The 20,174-nt window shown below is 35.8% G+C and overlaps 1 protein-coding gene across 2 annotated transcripts in view; it reads left to right on the top strand.

Annotated features, from left to right (window-relative positions):
• The window catches only part of LOC136831189 (uncharacterized), a 159,644-nt gene that overhangs the window by 35,378 nt on the left and 104,092 nt on the right, over positions 1 to 20,174 (top strand). Inside the window, exon 1 of one of the 2 annotated variants that reach the window (XM_067091172.1) lies at positions 5,626 to 6,132. The exons of the other annotated variant lie outside the window; for it this stretch is intronic. Coding sequence (XP_066947273.1) covers positions 6,088 to 6,132 — 45 coding nt within the window. The 5' untranslated portion in view covers positions 5,626 to 6,087. Of the gene's footprint in view, positions 1 to 5,625; positions 6,133 to 20,174 lie in introns of those variants that run through there. 2 annotated transcript variants of the gene reach the window in all.

The following is a 20,174-nucleotide window of genomic DNA, read 5'->3' as shown; positions in this document are numbered from 1 at the left end:
GGGTTGATAATAGCCTGCGGCATCTTGTATATTTAGTTACGGTCTGTTCCAGGAGCAAGACCCCGTGCTGGCATAGGGCCAACTTAATCATCATCGACGCCAACACCAACATCAATTTGTTTGTTTCATCTTTTGCCCCCTAAAGGGGTGTGTGTGTGTGTGTGTGAGAGAGAGAGAGAGAGAGAGAGAGAGAGAGAGAGAGAGAGAGAGAGAGAGAGAGAGAGAGAGAGAGTCTTGTTTTAGAGTTTTAGGAAGACCTTTCTCCAGTTCTTTTATCTTTTTTTTTTTTTTAAGAACAGCCCGACAATCTTTATACCTCATAATCTTTATATTAATTCCTGTATGCTTATTTGCTTTTATTTCTATTTAACTTGAATAATTTTTACTTGTTTTATTTGCTGCCGTGTTTTATTTACTGCATTGTTCCTGTATATGTCCCTTAATCCTGGAAATAATAATAATAATAATAATAATAATAATAATAATAATAATAATAATAATAATAATAATAATAATAATAATAATAAGGTGGCAGGATGCGACCCGGAATACCACACCATAAAAATCACCCAGTCGATAAGGTTGACCAAAAAGAAAAATATTATTATTATTATTATTATTATTATTATTATTATTATTATTATTATTATTATTATTATTATTATTATTATTATTATTATTATTATTGCTACATCAGTTCAGGAAAAATTCTAGGAAATAGCAGCATTTATGCAGTATTGTACTGTATTTAAAGCTTAAAAATTATGCGACTGAAAACTTTAAAATTTATTATCTCTTGTCACTGATTTACAGTTAAATGAAGACATAACGTAAACGAGGGATATTTCCTTTCTTTTAAAGTATTTATAAACTATCTTTTTTCGATTCCGTCTGAAGAAAGTTATGCAAGTCGAAAATTTAATTAAAAAAAGAAAACAAATTAAAAATAATGTCCTTTTTAAATTAGCAGAAACTTAGATTAATATAACTAAACTTTTCAATTTCTGTCTCGGCGAAAAATATATGAAAGTAAATAAGTAAATATTTATTTACCTTGACCAGCTAGACGTCCGCTCAATTTGCCAAATATTTGCTTTTGATAAGAAGCTCTTTTTGGAAGTAGTGATTCTCTTGACGAAAAACAATCGAAAGTAGCGATTCTCTAGAATGACTAGACAAAAGACAATCGAAAGTAGTGATTCTCTTGACAAAAAACAATCGAAAGTAGTGATTCTCTTGACAAAAACAATCGAAAGTAGTGATTCTCTTGACAAAAAACAATCGAAAGTAGTGATTCTCTTGACAAAAACAATCGAAAGTAGTGATTCTCTTGACAAAAAACAATCGAAAGAGTGATTCTCTTGACAAAAAGAATCGAAAGTATGATTCTCTTGACAAAAACAATAGAAAGTAGTGATTCTCTTGACAAAAAACAATCGAAAGTAGTGATTCTCTTGACAAAAAACAATCGAAAGTAGTGATTCTCTGGACAAAAAACAATCGAAAGTAGTGATTCTCATGACAAAAAAACAATCGAAAGTAGTGATTCTCATGACAAAAAAACAATCGAAGGTAGTGATTTTCTTGACAAAAAAACAATCGAAAGTAGTGATTCTCTTGACAAAAAACAATCGAAGGTAGTGACTCTCTTAACAAAAAAAAAAAAAAAAATCGAAGGTTCTCTTGACAAAAAAGCAATCGAAGATTCTCTTAACAAAAAACCATAGAAAGTAGTGATTCTCTTGACAAAAAACAATCGAAAGTAGTGATTCTCTTGACAAAAAACAATCGAAAGTAGTGATTCTCTTGACAAAAAACAATCGAAAGTAGTGATTCTTTAAACAAAAAACAATCGAAAGTAGTGATTCTCTAGACAAAAAAAATCGAAAGTAGTGATTCTCTTGACAAAAAAAATCGAAAGTAGTGATTCTCTTGACAAAAAACAATCGAAAATAGTGATTCTCTTGACAAAAAACAATCGATAGGTTCTTTGCACCGTTCCTCAGCCCCTAAGTGCAACTCCTTTCATTCCTTCTGCTGTACCTCCGTTCATAGTCTCTTTCTTCCATCTTATTTTCCACCCTTTCCTAACAATTGTTTCATAGTTCAGCTGTCAGGTTTTCCTCCTGTTAAAACCTTTTTCTTCTAATTTCCCTTTCAGCGCTGAATGACCTCATAGGTTCCAGCGCTTTGGACTTCGGCATAATTTTATATTCCATTCCATTCCTGTAAGGTTGAATTTCATATTTCTCAGTAGATTCCCTTTTTCTGTAGTATCTTCTATATTATATATATATCTATATATATATATATATATATATATATATATATATATATATATATATATATATATATAAATTTTTTTTATATATAATGTTAACCTTACGGAAACTGAATTTGCAAAGGCAAATTTGTAGCGTAAATGGGCTGGATAATCATATGCATTTCTTTTTCGATTAATGACAAGGAACCTCGTAGAGGGGTAGTACCGTCAGTGCACCTCATGTGGTGCACTGAAGGCATTACTAAAGGTTCTTTGCAGCGTGCCTTCGATCCCTAGCTGCAACACCTTTCGTTCCTTTTACTGTACCTCCATTCTTATTCTCTTTCTTCCATCTTACTTTCCACCGTCTTCTAACAATTGGTTCAAGAGCAGCTGCGAGGTTTTCCTCCCGTTACACCTTTCAAACCTTTTACTGTCAATTTCCGTTTCAGCGCTGAATGACCTCATAGGTCCCAGCGCTTGGCCTCTGGCCTAAATTCTATATTCAACTCAATTCAATGACTAGGAGGCCTTTCATGATGATTGGCAAGGAAAGCGTTCCCGCTCCAATTATCTGATGGAGTTAATTTACGAAAAAGAGAAAAGATGGAGGAGACGCAGTTATCTCTCTCTCTCTCTCTCTCTCTCTCTCTCTCTCTCTCTCTCTCTCTCTCATTGAAAAGATGCCATTTTTAAAGGAATTAGGATTTTGACTGACTTTGAGTTTTGATTCTTCTCTCTCTCTCTCTCTCTCTCTCTCTCTCTCTCTCTCCATTTTAAAGGAATTAGGTATTTTGACTGACTTTGAGTTTTGATTCTCTCTCTCTCTCTCTCTCTCTCTCTCTCTCTCTCTCTCTCTCTCTCTCTCTCTCTCTCTCTCATTGAAATGTATGTAATAGCCATTTTTAAAGGAATTAGGTATTTTGACTGACTTTGAGTTTTGATTCTCTCTCTCTCTCTCTCTCTTGAAATGTCTCTCTTAGGTCTTTTGACTCTCTCTCTCTCTCTCTCTCTCTCTCTCTCTCATGTATACATACATAAATACATACGTACATACATAAATACATACATACATATATATATTACGTTTGGATAAAAAACATATATATATATATGTTTGTGTGTATGTGTATAAATTATAGTGTGTGTGTGTGTTCGTGTGTTTGTGTTTATGGCATCGAATCTTTAGTACCGATAAGCAATGGCTAATTTGTTGTCTGTAGAAAGAAGAGTTGCATTATTCTACACAGATACAGAACAACACTTTTTTTATCCTAACTTAATAACTGCTCTGACTTTAAGTGTATCCTTAAAATATTTTTTTAGGAATGGATTTCGTCTATGATAAATTCTTTTTTATACAGGCATGTGTAAGCCGTATGCGTATAAGAACCGTTCACGTATTTGATTGCAAATTTAGTAGGATATTTTGCAGTGCACGCGGTAACATAAAGGATAATTATTGTTATTTTGTTACGTTTCACTGACTTCGTTAGACTTTTTCGCTAGAGGGCTGCAAATTGGTATGTTCCACCCTCCAGTCATCAAACATACCAAATTGCAGCCCTCTCGCCTCAGTAGTTTTTATTTTATTTAAGGTTACATTTAGCCATAATCGTGCCTCTGGCAACGATATAGGCTAGGCCACCACCTGGCCGTGGTTAAAGTTTCATGTGCCTCGGATCATACAGCATTATACCGAGGCCACCGGAAGATAGATCTATTTTCCGTGGCCTTGATTGTACGGTGTACAGAAAACTCGATTGCGCCGAAGAAACCTGGGCGCATTTTTTACTTGTTATACTTTCGTCGCCAGTCGAGCATCCTACTTCGTTAATTACTTCGCGTGTCCATGGAACTGCTTCTTCAGGCATGCATGTTAATCTCATTCCATCGAATAACCAGGGAATGTGTTAAATATTTTGAATTACTTTTTTAATCCGTCCGTTTTTGTTCCTAAATGAAAGTAATGGTAGCTAGAAATAATCTGTGTCAATTTGGCAATATTTTTTTACAAGCATTTGTGATAACTATTCAAGTTGCATTAAAATTCCCCGCCTCGACTTGCTGTGTAAATTCCTCCTTTTTTCGTAACTAAAAAATGATTGTGAAAATAACATATGTGTTTATTTGGCAGTGTGTGTTTATAAGCGTTTGTTTTCCCGAATGTGATAATTATTCAAGTTGCATTCAAATCCCCGCCTTGATTTGCTGTGTAACATCTTCATTTTTCATAAATGAAAAAAAGGTAGTGAAAATAACACGTGTGTTAATTTGGCAGTATTTTTTGGCGTTTATGATAACTATTCAAGTTGCATTCAAACTCCCCGCCTTGATATACTCTGTAACTTCCTCCTTTTTTCATAACTGAATAAAAATGGTAGTGAAAATAACAATATGTGTCTATCTGGCAATGTTTTTTTATAAGCATTTGTGATAACTATTCAAGTTGCATTCAAATTCCCCGCCTTGATTTTCTGTGTAAAATGGTAGTGAAAATAACAATATATGTTTATTTGGCAATATTTTTTTAAGTGTGTGTGATAACTATTCAAGTTGCATTGAAATTCCCCGCCTTGATTTACTGTGTAAATTTCTCCTTCTTACATGCTTTTATTTAACTTGACTTCTGTCTGTTTGGGTCAAACCTTGCAACTCAATTATCGACCTGTTCTCCTCGTCCGATGGACTGAAATTTTTTTCATAACCGAAAAAAAAAATGGTAGTGAAAATAGCGTGTGTTTATTTGACAGTTTTTATAAGCGTTTGTTTTCCTGAATGTGACAACTATTCAAGTTGCATTCAAATCCCCCGCCTTTCGACGTCACACCTGACCCACATTTGCTATCATCTCAAGGACGAATCAGGTGGCTCGCCGTTCCTCTGGGGTTAGTTGGCAGATCCCGCCATTTGCCGGATTTGACATTCGATTTTCGTCGTCCGTTCGTGAAAATCTTCGACCACACGAACTTCGTTACTTCTCCAACGAAAGAACAAGCACACGAAAGCAGAATAAGTCCTGGAGAGTGGCCTTTGTGTCGCGTGGCTCCTTACATTTCTGCATATCCAACATCGTCGAGCGGTCCCGTGTAGCGGTACTTGTAGGAGGGTCTAGAGAAAACGGCACGATGGGAAAGTGTGTGCGGGTGAGTTTGTGTGTGCGTAAGTACGTGACGTGCATCGAGATTCTCCTGGCTCTATTTATTTGCCGAATTCCTTCGTTTCTTATCTTCCATTCAATGAAACTTCATGGATTAGCCATGCCACGTCGTTTAACAAACTTATATACAGCAAATGCTCATCATATGAATGAAAAAACATGCCTTACTTCCGATAGATTCACGGTAGACTTGAGAAACCTGGGTGTTTAGTGAGGTCAATAACATCTGCCGAGACTACTCACTCATCAGTAGTACTTCAGCAGTGGCAGAGGCTGGGTGTGCGCACGCTTTGCTCCGGTGACACTAATTCCCTTATCTAAGAAAAAATTTCCCGGAAAATGAATCCGACGCCCTCGTATACAAACTGACACGGGAAAGTGGCGCCCATTATTGGCTAGTTGGGTGATCTTTGGTCTCGCGACGCCAGAAATTTGCCTCGCGAAACCCTTTTGTACCCGCAAAAAGAAAAAAATTCCGATCGATGTCAGACGAATTCCTCCTGGCCTACTATTATTTGTGCAGGCACAAATCCCAATGACGAGGCACAGAAAACATTGCTAAGACCTGTCAGTCGCGTTTTTAATTTCCCCACCCCATTTCCCTCAACCTTCAAGCGCTAATGCCTATATGAGTTCTAATTTCTAGTGTTATTAGGATTAATTCATGTTACTGACGCCCTATGCACTTCTTCATCGCTCCGGGAATAAGGTATGTCACTGCATGTATGTTACTCCGGCATATATTATTATTATTATTATTATTATTATTATTATTATTACTGGAGAAACAAATCCACAGTCATGTATATGTACATATATTTAAATCGAACAGTTTCCCGAAAGCTTTCTGTACAGATTTATCCTTAAATATATGTACGTATGCATAACCGTTGATTTGTTTCCCCATTTCCAGACTCATGCTACTATTATTATTATTATTATTATTATTATTATTATTATTATTATTATTATTATTATTATTATTATTATTATTATTCACGTTTAAAATAATGTACGAGCACAAATGAATGCAGATCCTGATATGATTTTTTTTCATGGTTATAGTGAAAAGCCTTGCGTCATTGCTGGAGTTAAGGACAATCAGATTTATTCAACGGGAGTGACCTCACTATCAGATTCTGTTAAAACTTCCTGTGTTACCTGTTGAAAAGGGGAAGAGCGAGGTAATATTTCCCTAATGATAATATTATCTCGTATTACGCTTCATTAATAAAAAGATTACAATGGTAGTTTGCAGTCGTAAAGTTGTTACGATTGCATTCGGCTGTTATTTTTTTTATTTTAAAACTCCATTAGTATGATTTGATTACAGATATTTAATCTTAAAATAGTGAAGCATGAAATAAAGAAGTAATTTTGCTTGTCAGTTCAATTATCCATTAATTTATAGGCCTATAATTCCATTCAGATAAAATTTCATTCAGAATTCATTTTGACACCAACCTTGTTTCCTACTGCCGAGCCAAGGAAATGAATCACAGAGTGCAGACTCTCGTAGGTAGAGGGTATTTCCGGCTGAAGAGTCTAAGGTAGCATACCTATGGGTATACCTACCCACTCTACCACCTCCCAGGGGCACGGACGGGCATGAGGTGGGTGTCCCTCCGGCAACAGGTAGAAAAACCTCCGTGGCCTACCTTAAAAATGGGTTAAATTTTCCCTCCGTCGGATCTCTGCCATCATTTGGGTACGTAGGTTGTTTCTTGAAGGGATATGCTTTGGATAGGTTTTTTTTCGGGCGTCGTAAAAAAAAAGTGCCCGTGTGTTTTTAAAGAAATTCGTTTCTTAATCGCATTCTTTCTCTTTTCTCTTTCTTTTATCAGTTGCAGTCAGTCTCTCTCTCTCTCTCTCTCTCTCTCTCTCTCTCTCTCTCTCTCTCTCTCTCTCTCTCTCTCTCTGTAGGTATCTAAGATAGACCACATAATCCTCTCTCTCTCTCTCTCTCTCTCTCTCTCTCTCTCTCTCTCTCTCTAGGTATCTAAGATAGGCTTCATAATCTCTCTCTCTCTCTCTCTCTCTCTCTCTCTCTCTCTCTCTCTCTCTCTCTCTCTCTCTCTCTCTCTGTAGGTATATATATAATAAACTTCTAACTCTCTCTCAACTCTCTCTCTTCTCTCTCTCTCTCTCTCTCTCTCTCTCTCTCAGAGCTTTCTCTCTCTCTCTCTCTCTCTCTCTCTCTCTCTCTCTCTGATCTGTCATATAGTCGTGATTTTTTGTGTACTCATGTCTATATTTACATACGGGATTTATCACCTCTATCTTAGTAGGCAAAGGAATTTGTTAACAGAACGTTCTTGAAACTTGAAACGTTTCAGTTTAAATTAAAAAAAAATGAATTTCATACAAATTTTTCTTATGACCCATGACTGTATTCGGAGGATATTTACCTAATAAGAATAAAACCTCGGGGGGTGTGTGTTAGTGCCATCAGTGCACCTAATGCGGTGCACTGTAGGCATTACTTAAGATTCTTTGCAGTGTGCCTTCGGCCCCTAGCTACAACCCCTTTCGTTCCTTTTAGTGTACCTCCTTTCATATCCTCTCTTTCAGATTCCTGTTACACCTTTCAAACTTTTATTACTGCCAGTTTCCGTTTCAGCGCTGAATGACCTCACAGGACCCAGTGCTTGCCCTTTGCCCTAAATTCTATATTCAGTCAACCAATCAATCAATCAATCAATGAGCATAAAACAAACAGCAACAAATATTTTGCATTTGCAAAGATCTTGGAAATTGTCGTTTTTTTTTTTTACTCTTTGTATTTAAGAAAAAGTTTTTTATCGCTTGGTGAAGAAGCAATGTCGTGTTTTCCTGAACTTTGATTTTATAACTGTAGCTTAGTCAGGTTTAGCTTTTCCCCACTTAAATCTCTTGGTCGTGGAGAGAGAGAGAGAGAGAGAGAGAGAGAGAGAGAGAGAGAGAGAGAGAGAGAGAGAGAGAGAGAGAGAGAGAGAGATATTCCCCATATTCATAAATTTGCAGCTGTAAAATGTCTAACTTCAAGAAGAATACACTGAAGAACCTCAGAGAAGAGAGAGAGAGAGAGAGAGAGAGAGAGAGAGAGAGAGAGAGGAGAGAGAGAGAGAGAGAGGGAAGAGTTCTCTATCATCCTTAATAAATTCATTTATAAAATGATAACTTCATTAAATGAAGAACCTCAGTCAAAGCGAGAGAGAGAGAGAGAGAGAGAGAGAGAGAGAGAGAGAGAGAGAGAGAGAGAGAGAGAGAGAGAGAGATTCCCCATATCATAAATTCATATGCAGCCTTGATTTTGGTTATCAGTCAGCATTAGTTTGGTTGTATAATTGATGAAGGTACTTTGATAATTGTCACCTTGGTGTAATCATGCTGTTTTTCCTTTTAGTGGAACCCCGTGTTGTGTAATAGAGGCATTTATAAAAGATATAGTATTTTATAATGTATGTATGTTATTACTGGATGTTCAAATGTGTTTTTTTTAGTACAGCACATGTGTAATTTTTTACTCAATTTTTTATCATCAGTGGCATTAAAATGTCTGTTTCCCCGTTCAGATGTTCCTTCTTGACTCAGTATATAGCATGTATGTATTATTATTATTATGTATGTATGTATGTATTATGTATTATGTATTATTATTATTAATACTATTATTATTATTATTATTATTATTATTATACTGTCCGTCCCAGTCTTTTTAAAGAAGTGTATGCTACAGTTACTTAAATAAATTAGGAAGCTTTCAAGCAAATCATAAATTTTGGGAAAATAAATCCCAGTAAACATAACGGCCTGAGAAATCTAAAACTCCTCTATATTATCATTCTTTCCCCTCTTAGTTTCACTTAACGGAATCGACCAATTAATTTTTCTCGTACTCGGTTCTCAGGCTTGTCCAAATTGATTTGGTTCCTCAGACGGTCCTCTGCAGTGACTGGTATGGGTAAAATTTTGGGGGGATGGTAAAAACTCCTCATGACTGATTTCTGTTTTTTTTTAGTTTTATTTTTTGCTTTGATGCATTGTGGTTAATTTAAAGATGGTGGTTGTTTTTCATGTTGAATTGGTTTATTTTAGCATTGATATATGTTTCATTGCATTTGAATTATATATATTATTTTTGCTTTGATGCTTTGTGGTTAACTTAAGACGGTGGTTGTTTTTCATGTTGAATTAGTTTATTTTAACATGTATATCTGTTTAATTTTATTTGAATTTAGTTTACAGGAAATTATATATATTTGGTATTCAAATATTTTTATTTGCATCACTTTATTTTTGGGCGTTTGGTTGTTTCTGTATTGTGTTTTTGCTTAACGTATTAACTGCTATGAAAGCGTAAATGTCTTGTAAGTAACTTACAGTATATTAAGTGAAAATGTGAAAAGAGGTCTGTTGTCGTAGCAGTGATTGCTATGTTGATTTGAATGTCTTTTCTAATGTACATTCATTTGTTTTATTAGTTTTTTGTAAAATAAAACTATTGTGCCGGCTTTGTCTGTCCGTCCGCACTTTATTCTGTCCGCCCTCAGATCTTAAAAACCACTGAGGCTAGAGGTCTGCAAATTGATATATAGATTATCCACCTTCCAATCTTATACTAAATTGCAACCCTCTAGCCTCAGTAGCTTCTATGTTATTGAAGGTTAAAGTTAGCCATAATCGTGCTTCTAGCAACGATATAGGATGGGCCACCACCATGCCGTGGTTAAAGTTTCATGGGCCGCGGCTCATCCAGCGTTATACCGAGACCACCGAAAGATAGATCTATTGTTGGGGGCTTTGATTATACGCTGTAGCGGCTGTACAGAAAACTCGATTTACACCGAAGAAACTTCGGCGCAGTTTTTACTTTATTTGTAATCCCGTATTTACTCTGTATTCGTAATATTCACTTCAAGAGTTCCCTTGTCATATAATTTAATTTACATTATTATATTTTAAAGTTTCTTCTATACTTTGTGTTCACTTTAAGAATTCCATTTTCCCTGATTTGTTCCTTAGTTTTATGAGAGAGGAGACTATTAGGATTAAGAATAGACATCCGAAGGACAGTACTATAAACTTGAAAAAAAAAAATATATTGTTGTGCCGCCAGTGATTAAAAAAAAAAAATAAGGATTTGTTAAAGTTCAGGCTCATTCTGGGCATATATTCGTCTGTAGACAGTAATAGCAATTGATTCATGTAATTTATTACGAATTTTTAATTACGAGTTTGTTACGTCTCATAGTTTCGCGGTCGGCAGACAGCCTTAGGAAAAATGATGAAAATTACTTATTGTTTTCTGTAAATTTTCTGTAATTGTGACTTGACTGAAGATAACAGAACTGTAAGATTTTGATATGTATATTTATAACACAAATGCGTATGATTACATTTTAGATTAGTCAGGATATTAAGGCAGTGATGAATATAACAGACCTGATCAGGAAATAATCAGTCATTGAATATATCGTCACGTTATACTCATTCATTAAAAAATACTCATAGTAGCATGAGTCTTGATAAGGTGTGTAATTATTTTTAAACATATTTGTACCCATACATAACTGTGAATGTGTTTCTCCATATCATCTCATTAACCAAAGCTCTAGTCTTACATGACAAATGTATTTTGCATTAAAAATACTGCAGATTTCCGCTACGTATGTTAATGCATATTCTATTTACTTTAGTACATTTCTGTTTCTCCAGTTTATCATTATTATCTTCATTTCAACCGTGCCCTTATTTCTTCATTTCAACCGCGTCCTTCTAACTTCATTTCAACCGTACCCTTTATTCAAGTTTGTAATTTTTTTTTTTCCCTCAAGGGTGTACTGAACACAAAATACCATGTGCATACACACGTGCACGCCCACTCAACGTACACAAATACACACATGTATATACATACACATATGTGTGTGTGTGTGTGTGTGTGTGTGGAAGGGGGGGCGGTATTAAGCCACAAAACCTTTACTATCAAATTCACTTTACCTTGGGAATAACTGACGCCCAAACGGAATCATATACCATCCAGCTGTTGATAGCTGAAGGGATAAGTCACTGCCACAAGTTCGATTCCTGGCTCGGGACTGATGCACTTACTTATAAAATAATTCCTTTTAGGTGTAGGTTATGCCACTGGTAATAGTAAATTCGACACAGGCATATTTGTGGCTTGATTTTCGTGAGTATGAATGAGTTAATTGTATATAAATATATATATATATATATATATATATATATATATATATATATATATATATATATATATATATATATATATATATATATATATATATATATACATCCACACACACAGAGGATAATCACAGGAACAGGGCTTCAACCAAAGCCCCCACCCCCCAACACATATAAATACAGCTGGACTACGTGTCCGGTCAATCGACGGATACTTGAAAATGAGGACTGTTAGCCCTGGAAAGCTTGTAATTTTTATTGAATAAATATCTCCACTAGATACCATCCAGTTTCAAAGAGGATCTGTTAGTAAATATATATATATATATATATATATATATATATATATATATATATATATATATATATATATATATATATATAGAATGTGAATTAAATTATTGTTATAAATATCAACTATTGTTATGGTACTACTAGAGCGCGCGTTCCCTGTAACGGGACTCTACTGCTGTATAGCAGCGGCATAGCGGCAGCAGCAGCGCAAGGCTGCTGTTGCATCGTCTTGTCCTCCTGTACCTCCCTACAGAATTGGCCCAGTTCCAGATACAGTAACCTCCTTCCTTCCTCGCGAGTGGAACCGAAACAATTTGGGAAAAAGATTTGTCGTGTGTGATAGAACTTGAGCGCGTTCGATTCGGTTGCTCTGCTTCTTTTGAGAACTGGTTTGGGCTTCGTGTTCTATCTGGTTTTGTGCTTACGCTTTTTTGATTATTGTTGCGGGTTTATGTTGTTTAATTCGATTGCATTGCTCTCTTTCTTTGAGAACTGGTTTGGATTTCTTGTTGTATTACGTTTTGTGTTTACGTTTTTATTGATTATTGTCGCAGGTTTATGAATGGTTAATTCGGTTGCTCTGTTTCTTTGAGAACTGGTTTGAATTTCTTGTATTTCGTTTTAGTGTGGTTATTTTCCTGATAATTACTTTGACAAGTTTATGAATGTTTGATTTGGTTGCTCTCTTTGAGAACTGGTTTGAATGTCTTGTTCTATTTCGTTTTGTGTTTACGTTTTTATTGATTATTGTTGCAGGTTTATGAAATAATCAGTCATTGAATATATTGCCACGTTATACTCATTCATTAAAAAATACTCACAGTAGCATGAGTCTTGATATGGAGAAACAAATTCAGTTATGCATAGGTCCTAATATATTTATTTATAAATATATTTGTACCCATACATCACTGTGAATTTGTTTCCCCACATCATCTTATTAACCAAAGCTCTAATCTTACATGACAAATGTATTTGCGTTAAAGATACTTTAGAGAGGAATTCGGTTGCTCTCTTTGAGAGGGTTTGAATGTCTTGTTCTATTTCGTTTTGTTTTATGCTTTTATTGATTATTGTTGCAGGTTTATGAATACTTAAATGTTAGTCCAGTGGAATGCGTACACGAGATGATTATACTGTCCTAAAATGGAAAACTGCAGTATCTGGAAATTTCCGAAATTGAGATGTGCCACTTATTGGCCTCGTGAAACACTAATACACAAGTTACTGCAGTTTCAGAATGATTCTTCAATGCTTTATTTAGGGGGTCCCACTTGCAGTATCTGCAAAATCAGTAGTGAGGCACGGGAGTATCTACCATTTTTCTCAGTTTTGTTTTTTTGCAGATACTTTTGCAGTCTTCCATTTTAGGACAGTGTAGTGTGGTTGTTTCTGATAATTGCTCTGACAGGTTTATGAATATTTAAATGGGAAGTCCAGTGGAATGCATACCTGAGAAGATAATTAGATGGATGTATATCTGCGGTACTTTGAATGGATATCTTGTTTTAGTTTTCTGTAAAAGAAAACTATTGTGCCGGCTTTGTCTGTCCGTCCGCCCTTTTTCTGTCCGTCCTCAGATCTTAAAAACTACTGAGGCCGGAGGGCTACAAATTTGTATGTTGATCATCCACCATTCAATCATCAAACATACCAAATTGCAGCCCTGTAGCCTCAGTAGTTTTTATTTTATTTAAGGTTAAAGTTAGCCATAATGTGCATCTGGCATTGATATAGGATAGGCCACCATCGGCCCGTGGTTAAAGTTTAATGGGTCGCGGCTCATGCAGCATTGAACCGAGACCACCGAAAGATAGATCGATTTTCGGTGGCCTTGATTATACGCTGTAGCGTATAAAGAAAACTCGATTGCGCCGAAGAAACAGCGGCGCATTTTTTACTTGTTTGGTATTCTGTTTAGTGGGAGATTCTAACCTATAAGAATCTGTTTAAGAAACCAATTTCTAGGTCCCTAAAAAATGAGTGGAATTGAAGCATTATTACTTTAAAGCAAAACTGGAGTTCAGTTTCATGTTTGAAGCCCTCATGCGACGGCAAGAGGTCATTACCGGTGATTTCTTTTCCATTTGAGGAAAACCACAAACAGATGCCTATACCCGGATACTCTCTAACTTCAGCTCAGGCAACCTACAATGACATTGTTACAGAAGGAAACCAATGATAATGATCTTCCCTCTGAAAAGAAAGAAAAAAAATAGAGTTTTCTCAGCATCAGAAATGGGATAATGACTTCCTCTTAATTACCTGTAATGATCTGCAGCAGAATAAAGCAAGGCGAGCCACGACTCTTGATGACATTCATTATCGTCTGCGTCTTTCATTAAAATGGATCTGGGTAATGCGATTAGCTTTCATTTCGGCCATTTTTCTGTGCGTAATAGTTTCTCCGATTTCTGATGTCACTTATCGGCTTGCTTTTCGATGTCATTCAATGAATCAACTTCCGGAGGGAAGGTTCCGTTTGCTGAAACTACTAATTTTGTCTTTTGTATCAGTTTTCCCAACTCCTGAGACATCATTATTTTCCAGTTGTTTATTGAAAACTATTTCCTAGCGTTCTGTTGAAAAGAAAACCTATTATCAATCATTCTGTCTGTTTTCCCATACTTTTATTGCCAACTTTCTTACCTCCATTTTTACATTATGACTTTATTTCTTTGTTTATTATAATATCCTGGTTTATGTAATGTCTTATGACGAAAAAGAGCTGTGATACATTGCGAATAGTTCAGACAAGTGTTTTGCTTCCCTGATAGTGAAATTGACAGTAGAAAATTTTTGTTGAATCTTCTTTGACAGTTTTTCAACTGCTAATTTTGTGGAAAATAATATATATATTGTGTATAATATATATATATATATATAAATATATATATATATATATATATATATATATATATATATATATATATATATTATTTTATATATTTTTGATAGATCAGTCTCCTCTTTAAAAACTCCTCCACATTTTACTTTATTTTCTTTTCATTTGTGTTTAATGGGACCAACTACCTTAAAACCCCCAGTTTCTCATTATGGCATTGTCAGCGTCATCTGATGTTTATAATGCAACAAATATTGTGAAGCCAGTTAATGGAATCAAGTCAATCAGTCAATGAAAGGTAGTGCCAGTTCAACTTCACAAGCATAACTGAAAATAAGCACAACAAATTGGCTATCATACAGACTAAGAATACGTCGAGTTAGAGTGCCGTGTTTTTCCCAAAGTCAGTTTGCTCTCTCTCTCTCTCTCTCTCTCTCTCTCTCTCTCTCTCTCTCTCTCTCTCAGAGTCTTACCTCGTAATTTTTAGCTACGTCTAATAGTATATTCCCTAATCCTGTACATCAGTCGAGACGCTGGGGTTTGAAATGTTCACTTAAACTGTAAGTCATACAGTAGTGGAGATAATATTGAGTTCTTCTCAAGGGAAGTATTTGACTGGATCAAACACTTGAACGTGCGCCTGGGAAAAGGTCACGCCCCCTGGTAAAATATGTACCGGGAAAAGGCCACGCCCCCTTGGCAAACTGAAGTCTCCAGGTTATTTCCTTTTGGGAGATGACAAAACGAAGCGGTTGGCTGTTGCGACATTACACGAAAATATGACCTTTTCAGTCTCCTGAAAAGAAAACTATTGTGCCGGCTTTGTCTGTCCGTCCGCACTTTTTCTGTCCGCCCTCAGATCTCAAAAACTACTGAGGATAGAGGGCTGCAAATTGGTATGTTGATCATCCACCGTCCAATCATCAAACATACCAAATTGCAGCCCTGTAGCCTCAGTAGTTTTTATTTTATTTAAGGTTAAAGTTAGTCATAATCGTGCTTCTGGCAGCGATATAGGATAGGCCACAACCGGGCTGTGGTTAAAGTTTCATGGGCCGCGGCTCATTCAGCATTAACCGAGACCACCGAAAGATAGATCTATTTTCGGTGGCCTTGATTATACGATGTAGCGGCTGTACAGAAAACTCGATTGCACCGAAGAGTACCGTCTCTAAGGTATATTTTGGGGTCAAAAATGAAATCTGAGATTATTTTTTTTTAAATGTTTCAGCTTCGTTCTAAAGGAGAATTGTATTATAGGTATGGTCGTAATCAATATGTTCAGGTACTCCTCACTGAATGTCATAAAGCTAATAGCTATAATTTCATTTTAGACCATTATTTAGTGGTATATCCGCCCAGAAGTGATTGTTTCCAAATGCATTCTGAAGGCGTAACTTGCAAAAAAAAAAAAAAAAAAAAAAAAAAAAAAAAATATATATATATATATATATATATATATATATATATATATATATATATATATATATATATATATATATATATATATATATATTACAAATCTGAAGCATTGAATCATTTGCAGATTGACTGTCTCTGCCATGATTACCGCATTCATAAATCCCTAAATTGCATGCAATTATTCCATTGGTTTTAATAGACCTGCTTTTAGTAATTCTGATTTTCAGGCGGTTTACTCGTGTGTCCTTTTGATATCTAGACATTATTAATTGACGTCAAAATGCTTTATTCCTTCCTAACTACCTCCTTTTAATTATCACCCAATCCTTTCCTGTCGCTATTCTCGTGTATTTTGTAAATAAATTGCTTTCTGCTCTTCCAGGCTACATCATGGATATTGCAATATTCATGGTTTTTCCACTGTTATTTCATGTTCACTCTTCTCTAATTCCGTCTTCCATTTGAACAGTATCTTTCATAAATTTTAACTGATATCATATTTATTTATTTATTTATTTTATTTTTTGCATGTTTTTGCTCACTGATCTTCAGACGCTTTAATACTGACCCAACGCAATCTTTACATCACATCAGATTTACTTTTATAAAGAAATATTTTTTTTATCACGTGGTAATTTTGTTTTGTCTTTATGAATTTTGACATTTTCATGTGATAGTTTCGTTAACATATTTATCCCGTTTTCCCTTCTATATCTAATTGTATTCAGTGTGTCTCAGTCTTTCCTCCATAAGCGTGAAACATACGCTGCCTCTAAACTGTTCAGCTTCCCCAACATTCCCACTTCCTTCTTCAGTCATGCTCTCCAAGTATATCTTAGTTTAACCAGACCACTGAGCTGATTAACAGCTCTCTTAGGACTGGCCCGGAGGATTAGATTTATTTTACGTGGCTAAGAACCAATTGTTTACCTGGTGGCTACGGGACCTACAGCTTATTGTGGAATCCGAACCACATAGTCATGCTGTCCAGCCTCTCTAATTATTTACTTCCTAGTGCAACTTTGGGGTTTTCTTTCTATTCCACCTTTTCATTTTTCCCATGTACTTCATCTCCTGTACTCTCTGGATCTCTGTAGCTTGCTGTCCAACCACTCCAACTCCCTCTTTTCGCTGTTTGAGGAGCTGGACAGCCTGAATTTCATAAAAATCATAAAACAATAAAGGTCGCGTTGATGGAAAGCATTTTTGTATGATCCTCCTACACGATCTCCTCTCTCTCTCTCTCTCTCTCTCTCTCTCTCTCTCTCTCTCTCTCTCTCTCTCTGAGCCACTTTAACTCCCTCTTTTCACTGTTTGAGGAGCTAGACAGCCTGAATTTCATAAAAATCACAAAACAATTCAGGTCGCGTTGATGGAAAGCATTTTTGCATGATCCTTCCATACAATCTTCTCTCTCTCTCTCTCTCTCTCTCTCTCTCTCTCTCTCTCTCTCTCTCTCTCTGAGGTTAGAGAGTAATCGTGTCATCGTGAAAGACGACATGAATAAAAAGAAAAAAAGATTAAAATCCAAGAGGCGTTACTCCTCTCGCCCTGACGCCTCATCTTGTCGCATGCTAAATACAGGCCACTCGTGTCTCTTCTCATTCCCCTGGACGTGGATGCACAGAAGAAGAAGAAGAAGAAGAAGAAGAAGCAGGATAAATAGCAGAAGAAGAAGAAGAAGAAGAAAAAGTAGAAGTTGAAGAATGAGAAGCAGGATAAATAGCAGAAGAAGACGAAGAAGAAGAAGAAGAAGAAGCAGAAGAAGCAGAAGAAGCAGAACCAGAAGTAGAAGCATAAGAAGAAGAAGGAGAAGTAGGAGAAATAGCAGAAGAAGACGAAGAAGAAGAAGAAGAAGAAGAAGAAGAAGTAGGAGAAGCAGACACAGAGAGAGAAGAAGAAGAAGAAGCAGAAACAGTGAAAGAAGAAGAAGAAGAAGAAGAAGAAGAAGAAGAAGAAGAAGAAGAAGAAGGAGAGGAAGAAGAAAAAGAAGAAGAAGAAGAAGCAGAAGTAGGAGAAGCAGACACAGAGAGAGAAGAAGAAGAAGAAGCAGAAACAGTGAAAGAAGAAGAAGAAGAAGAAGAAGAAGAAGAAGAAGAAGAAGAAGAAGAAAGAAATATCGCGGTGTGATGGCGCGTAAAAAAGATTTCGAGGGAAAAGTGCACCGTCATGAAGACGGGGAGGAATTACTCGATTCTGGAAGTTTTCTTTATTCTTTATTTTTATTTTCGTCAGTGATGTACTTTTTTTTCTCTCCTTTCTTTCCCAGTGATTGATGACTCTTACCGTAAACGGCAATTGGGTTGGCTGAGAGCAACTGTGTATATTGTCTCTTTGTACAGTTTCTGTAATTATTGTAACCGTAATATATATTGTAACCGTTATATGTATATATATATATATATATATATATATATATATATATATATATATATATATAATATATATATATATATATATATATATATATATATATATATATATATATATATATATATATATATATATATATATATATGTACAATATTTATTTGATGTATATTAGTTAGTTTATTACATTTGATCTTTTTAAGCATCAATTACACATAGGCAGTTAATACAGACTATTCAATTAGGTTCAACATTGGTTGAATTATAACCGTAGGAATTAGCTTAGTCCTCTCTCTCTCTCTCTCTCTCTCTCTCTCTCTCTCTCTCTCTCTCTCTCTCTCTCTCTCTCTCTCTCTCTCTCTTATCTTTAAAGAAAATCTTATGGATACCCTCTACATCACAACTTGTTCCAATTTCGCGCCATACCCCTCATTTAATATTTATTTATTTTTCCCTCGTACATAAGCAAAGAAACACGTTCTTCCCCGTAGGGGTGTAGTGCTGCCAGTGCACCTCATGCGATGCACTGTAGGCATTACTAAAGGTTCTTTGCAGCGTCCCTTCGGCCCCTAGCTGCAACCCCTTTCATTCCTTTTACTGCACCTCCATTTATATTCCTTCCACCTTGCTATCCACCCTCGCCTAACGGTTATTTCATAATGCACATTTTCCTCCTGTTACACCTTTCAAACCTACCTAGCCTCAATTTCCTTTGTGGCGCTGAATGACCTCAAAGGTCCCAGCGCTTGGCCTTTGGCCAAAACTATATTCCATTCCATTCCTTTCTCCATCATAACTTCTCAAACTTGTTCCACTTTCTCCCTATACTCCTAATTTAATATTTATCTATTTTTTTCTCTCGTACACAAGCAAAGAAAACCGTTCTTCTTCTTCCTGAAATCTGAATGACCTCAAAGGTCCCAGTGCCTGAAATTTGAATGACCTCAGAGGTCCCAGTGCTTGGCCTTCGGCCAAAACTCGAAAATTCCATTCCATTCCAGAAACACGTTCTTCTTCTTCTTCTTCTTTCTGAAATTTCCAGCGACATCATCCAAGTCAAGATAAATCTTTTCCCTGGAAGCGGACGTAAGGAAGAGTGAGTTTCCAGCTCGTTTGGAAAGGGGAGGGAGAGACGACCCTTGATAACGAAGGTGTGAAAAAAAAGGATGATGAAGATGAGTCGAGAGAGATAAGCTCAGATAAGGTGGTGTGAACGGTCAGGGTCTGATTATTCAGGTGGCCGAAATATACAGTGATGTGTTTTATCTTTCTATCTGTCTATCTATCTATCTGTCTGTCTGTCTAAGTTATCTTTTGTTTGTTTACACAACGTATATATGTATATATATATATATATATATATATATATATATATATATATATATATATATATATATATATATATATATATATATATATATATATATATGTATATATATATGATTATTATCACATTTGTACGTGATTCATCTATTGCACATTATTACCACAGGTGAAAAATAAGAGACGGGGTGGTGTAGGTCCTGACCGGTTTCGACTTTCCTTCGTCAATGGCTTGGAAATAGAGAGAGAGAGAGAGAGAGAGAGAGAGAGAGAGAGAGAGAGAGAGAGTGTGTGTGTGTGTGTGTGTG

Source organism: Macrobrachium rosenbergii, chromosome 48 (assembly GCF_040412425.1).
Source record: "Macrobrachium rosenbergii isolate ZJJX-2024 chromosome 48, ASM4041242v1, whole genome shotgun sequence".
NCBI lineage: Eukaryota > Metazoa > Arthropoda > Malacostraca > Decapoda > Palaemonidae > Macrobrachium > Macrobrachium rosenbergii.
The sequence above is the reverse complement of the archived record's forward strand: the minus strand, read 5'-3'. Positions and strand labels throughout refer to the sequence as shown.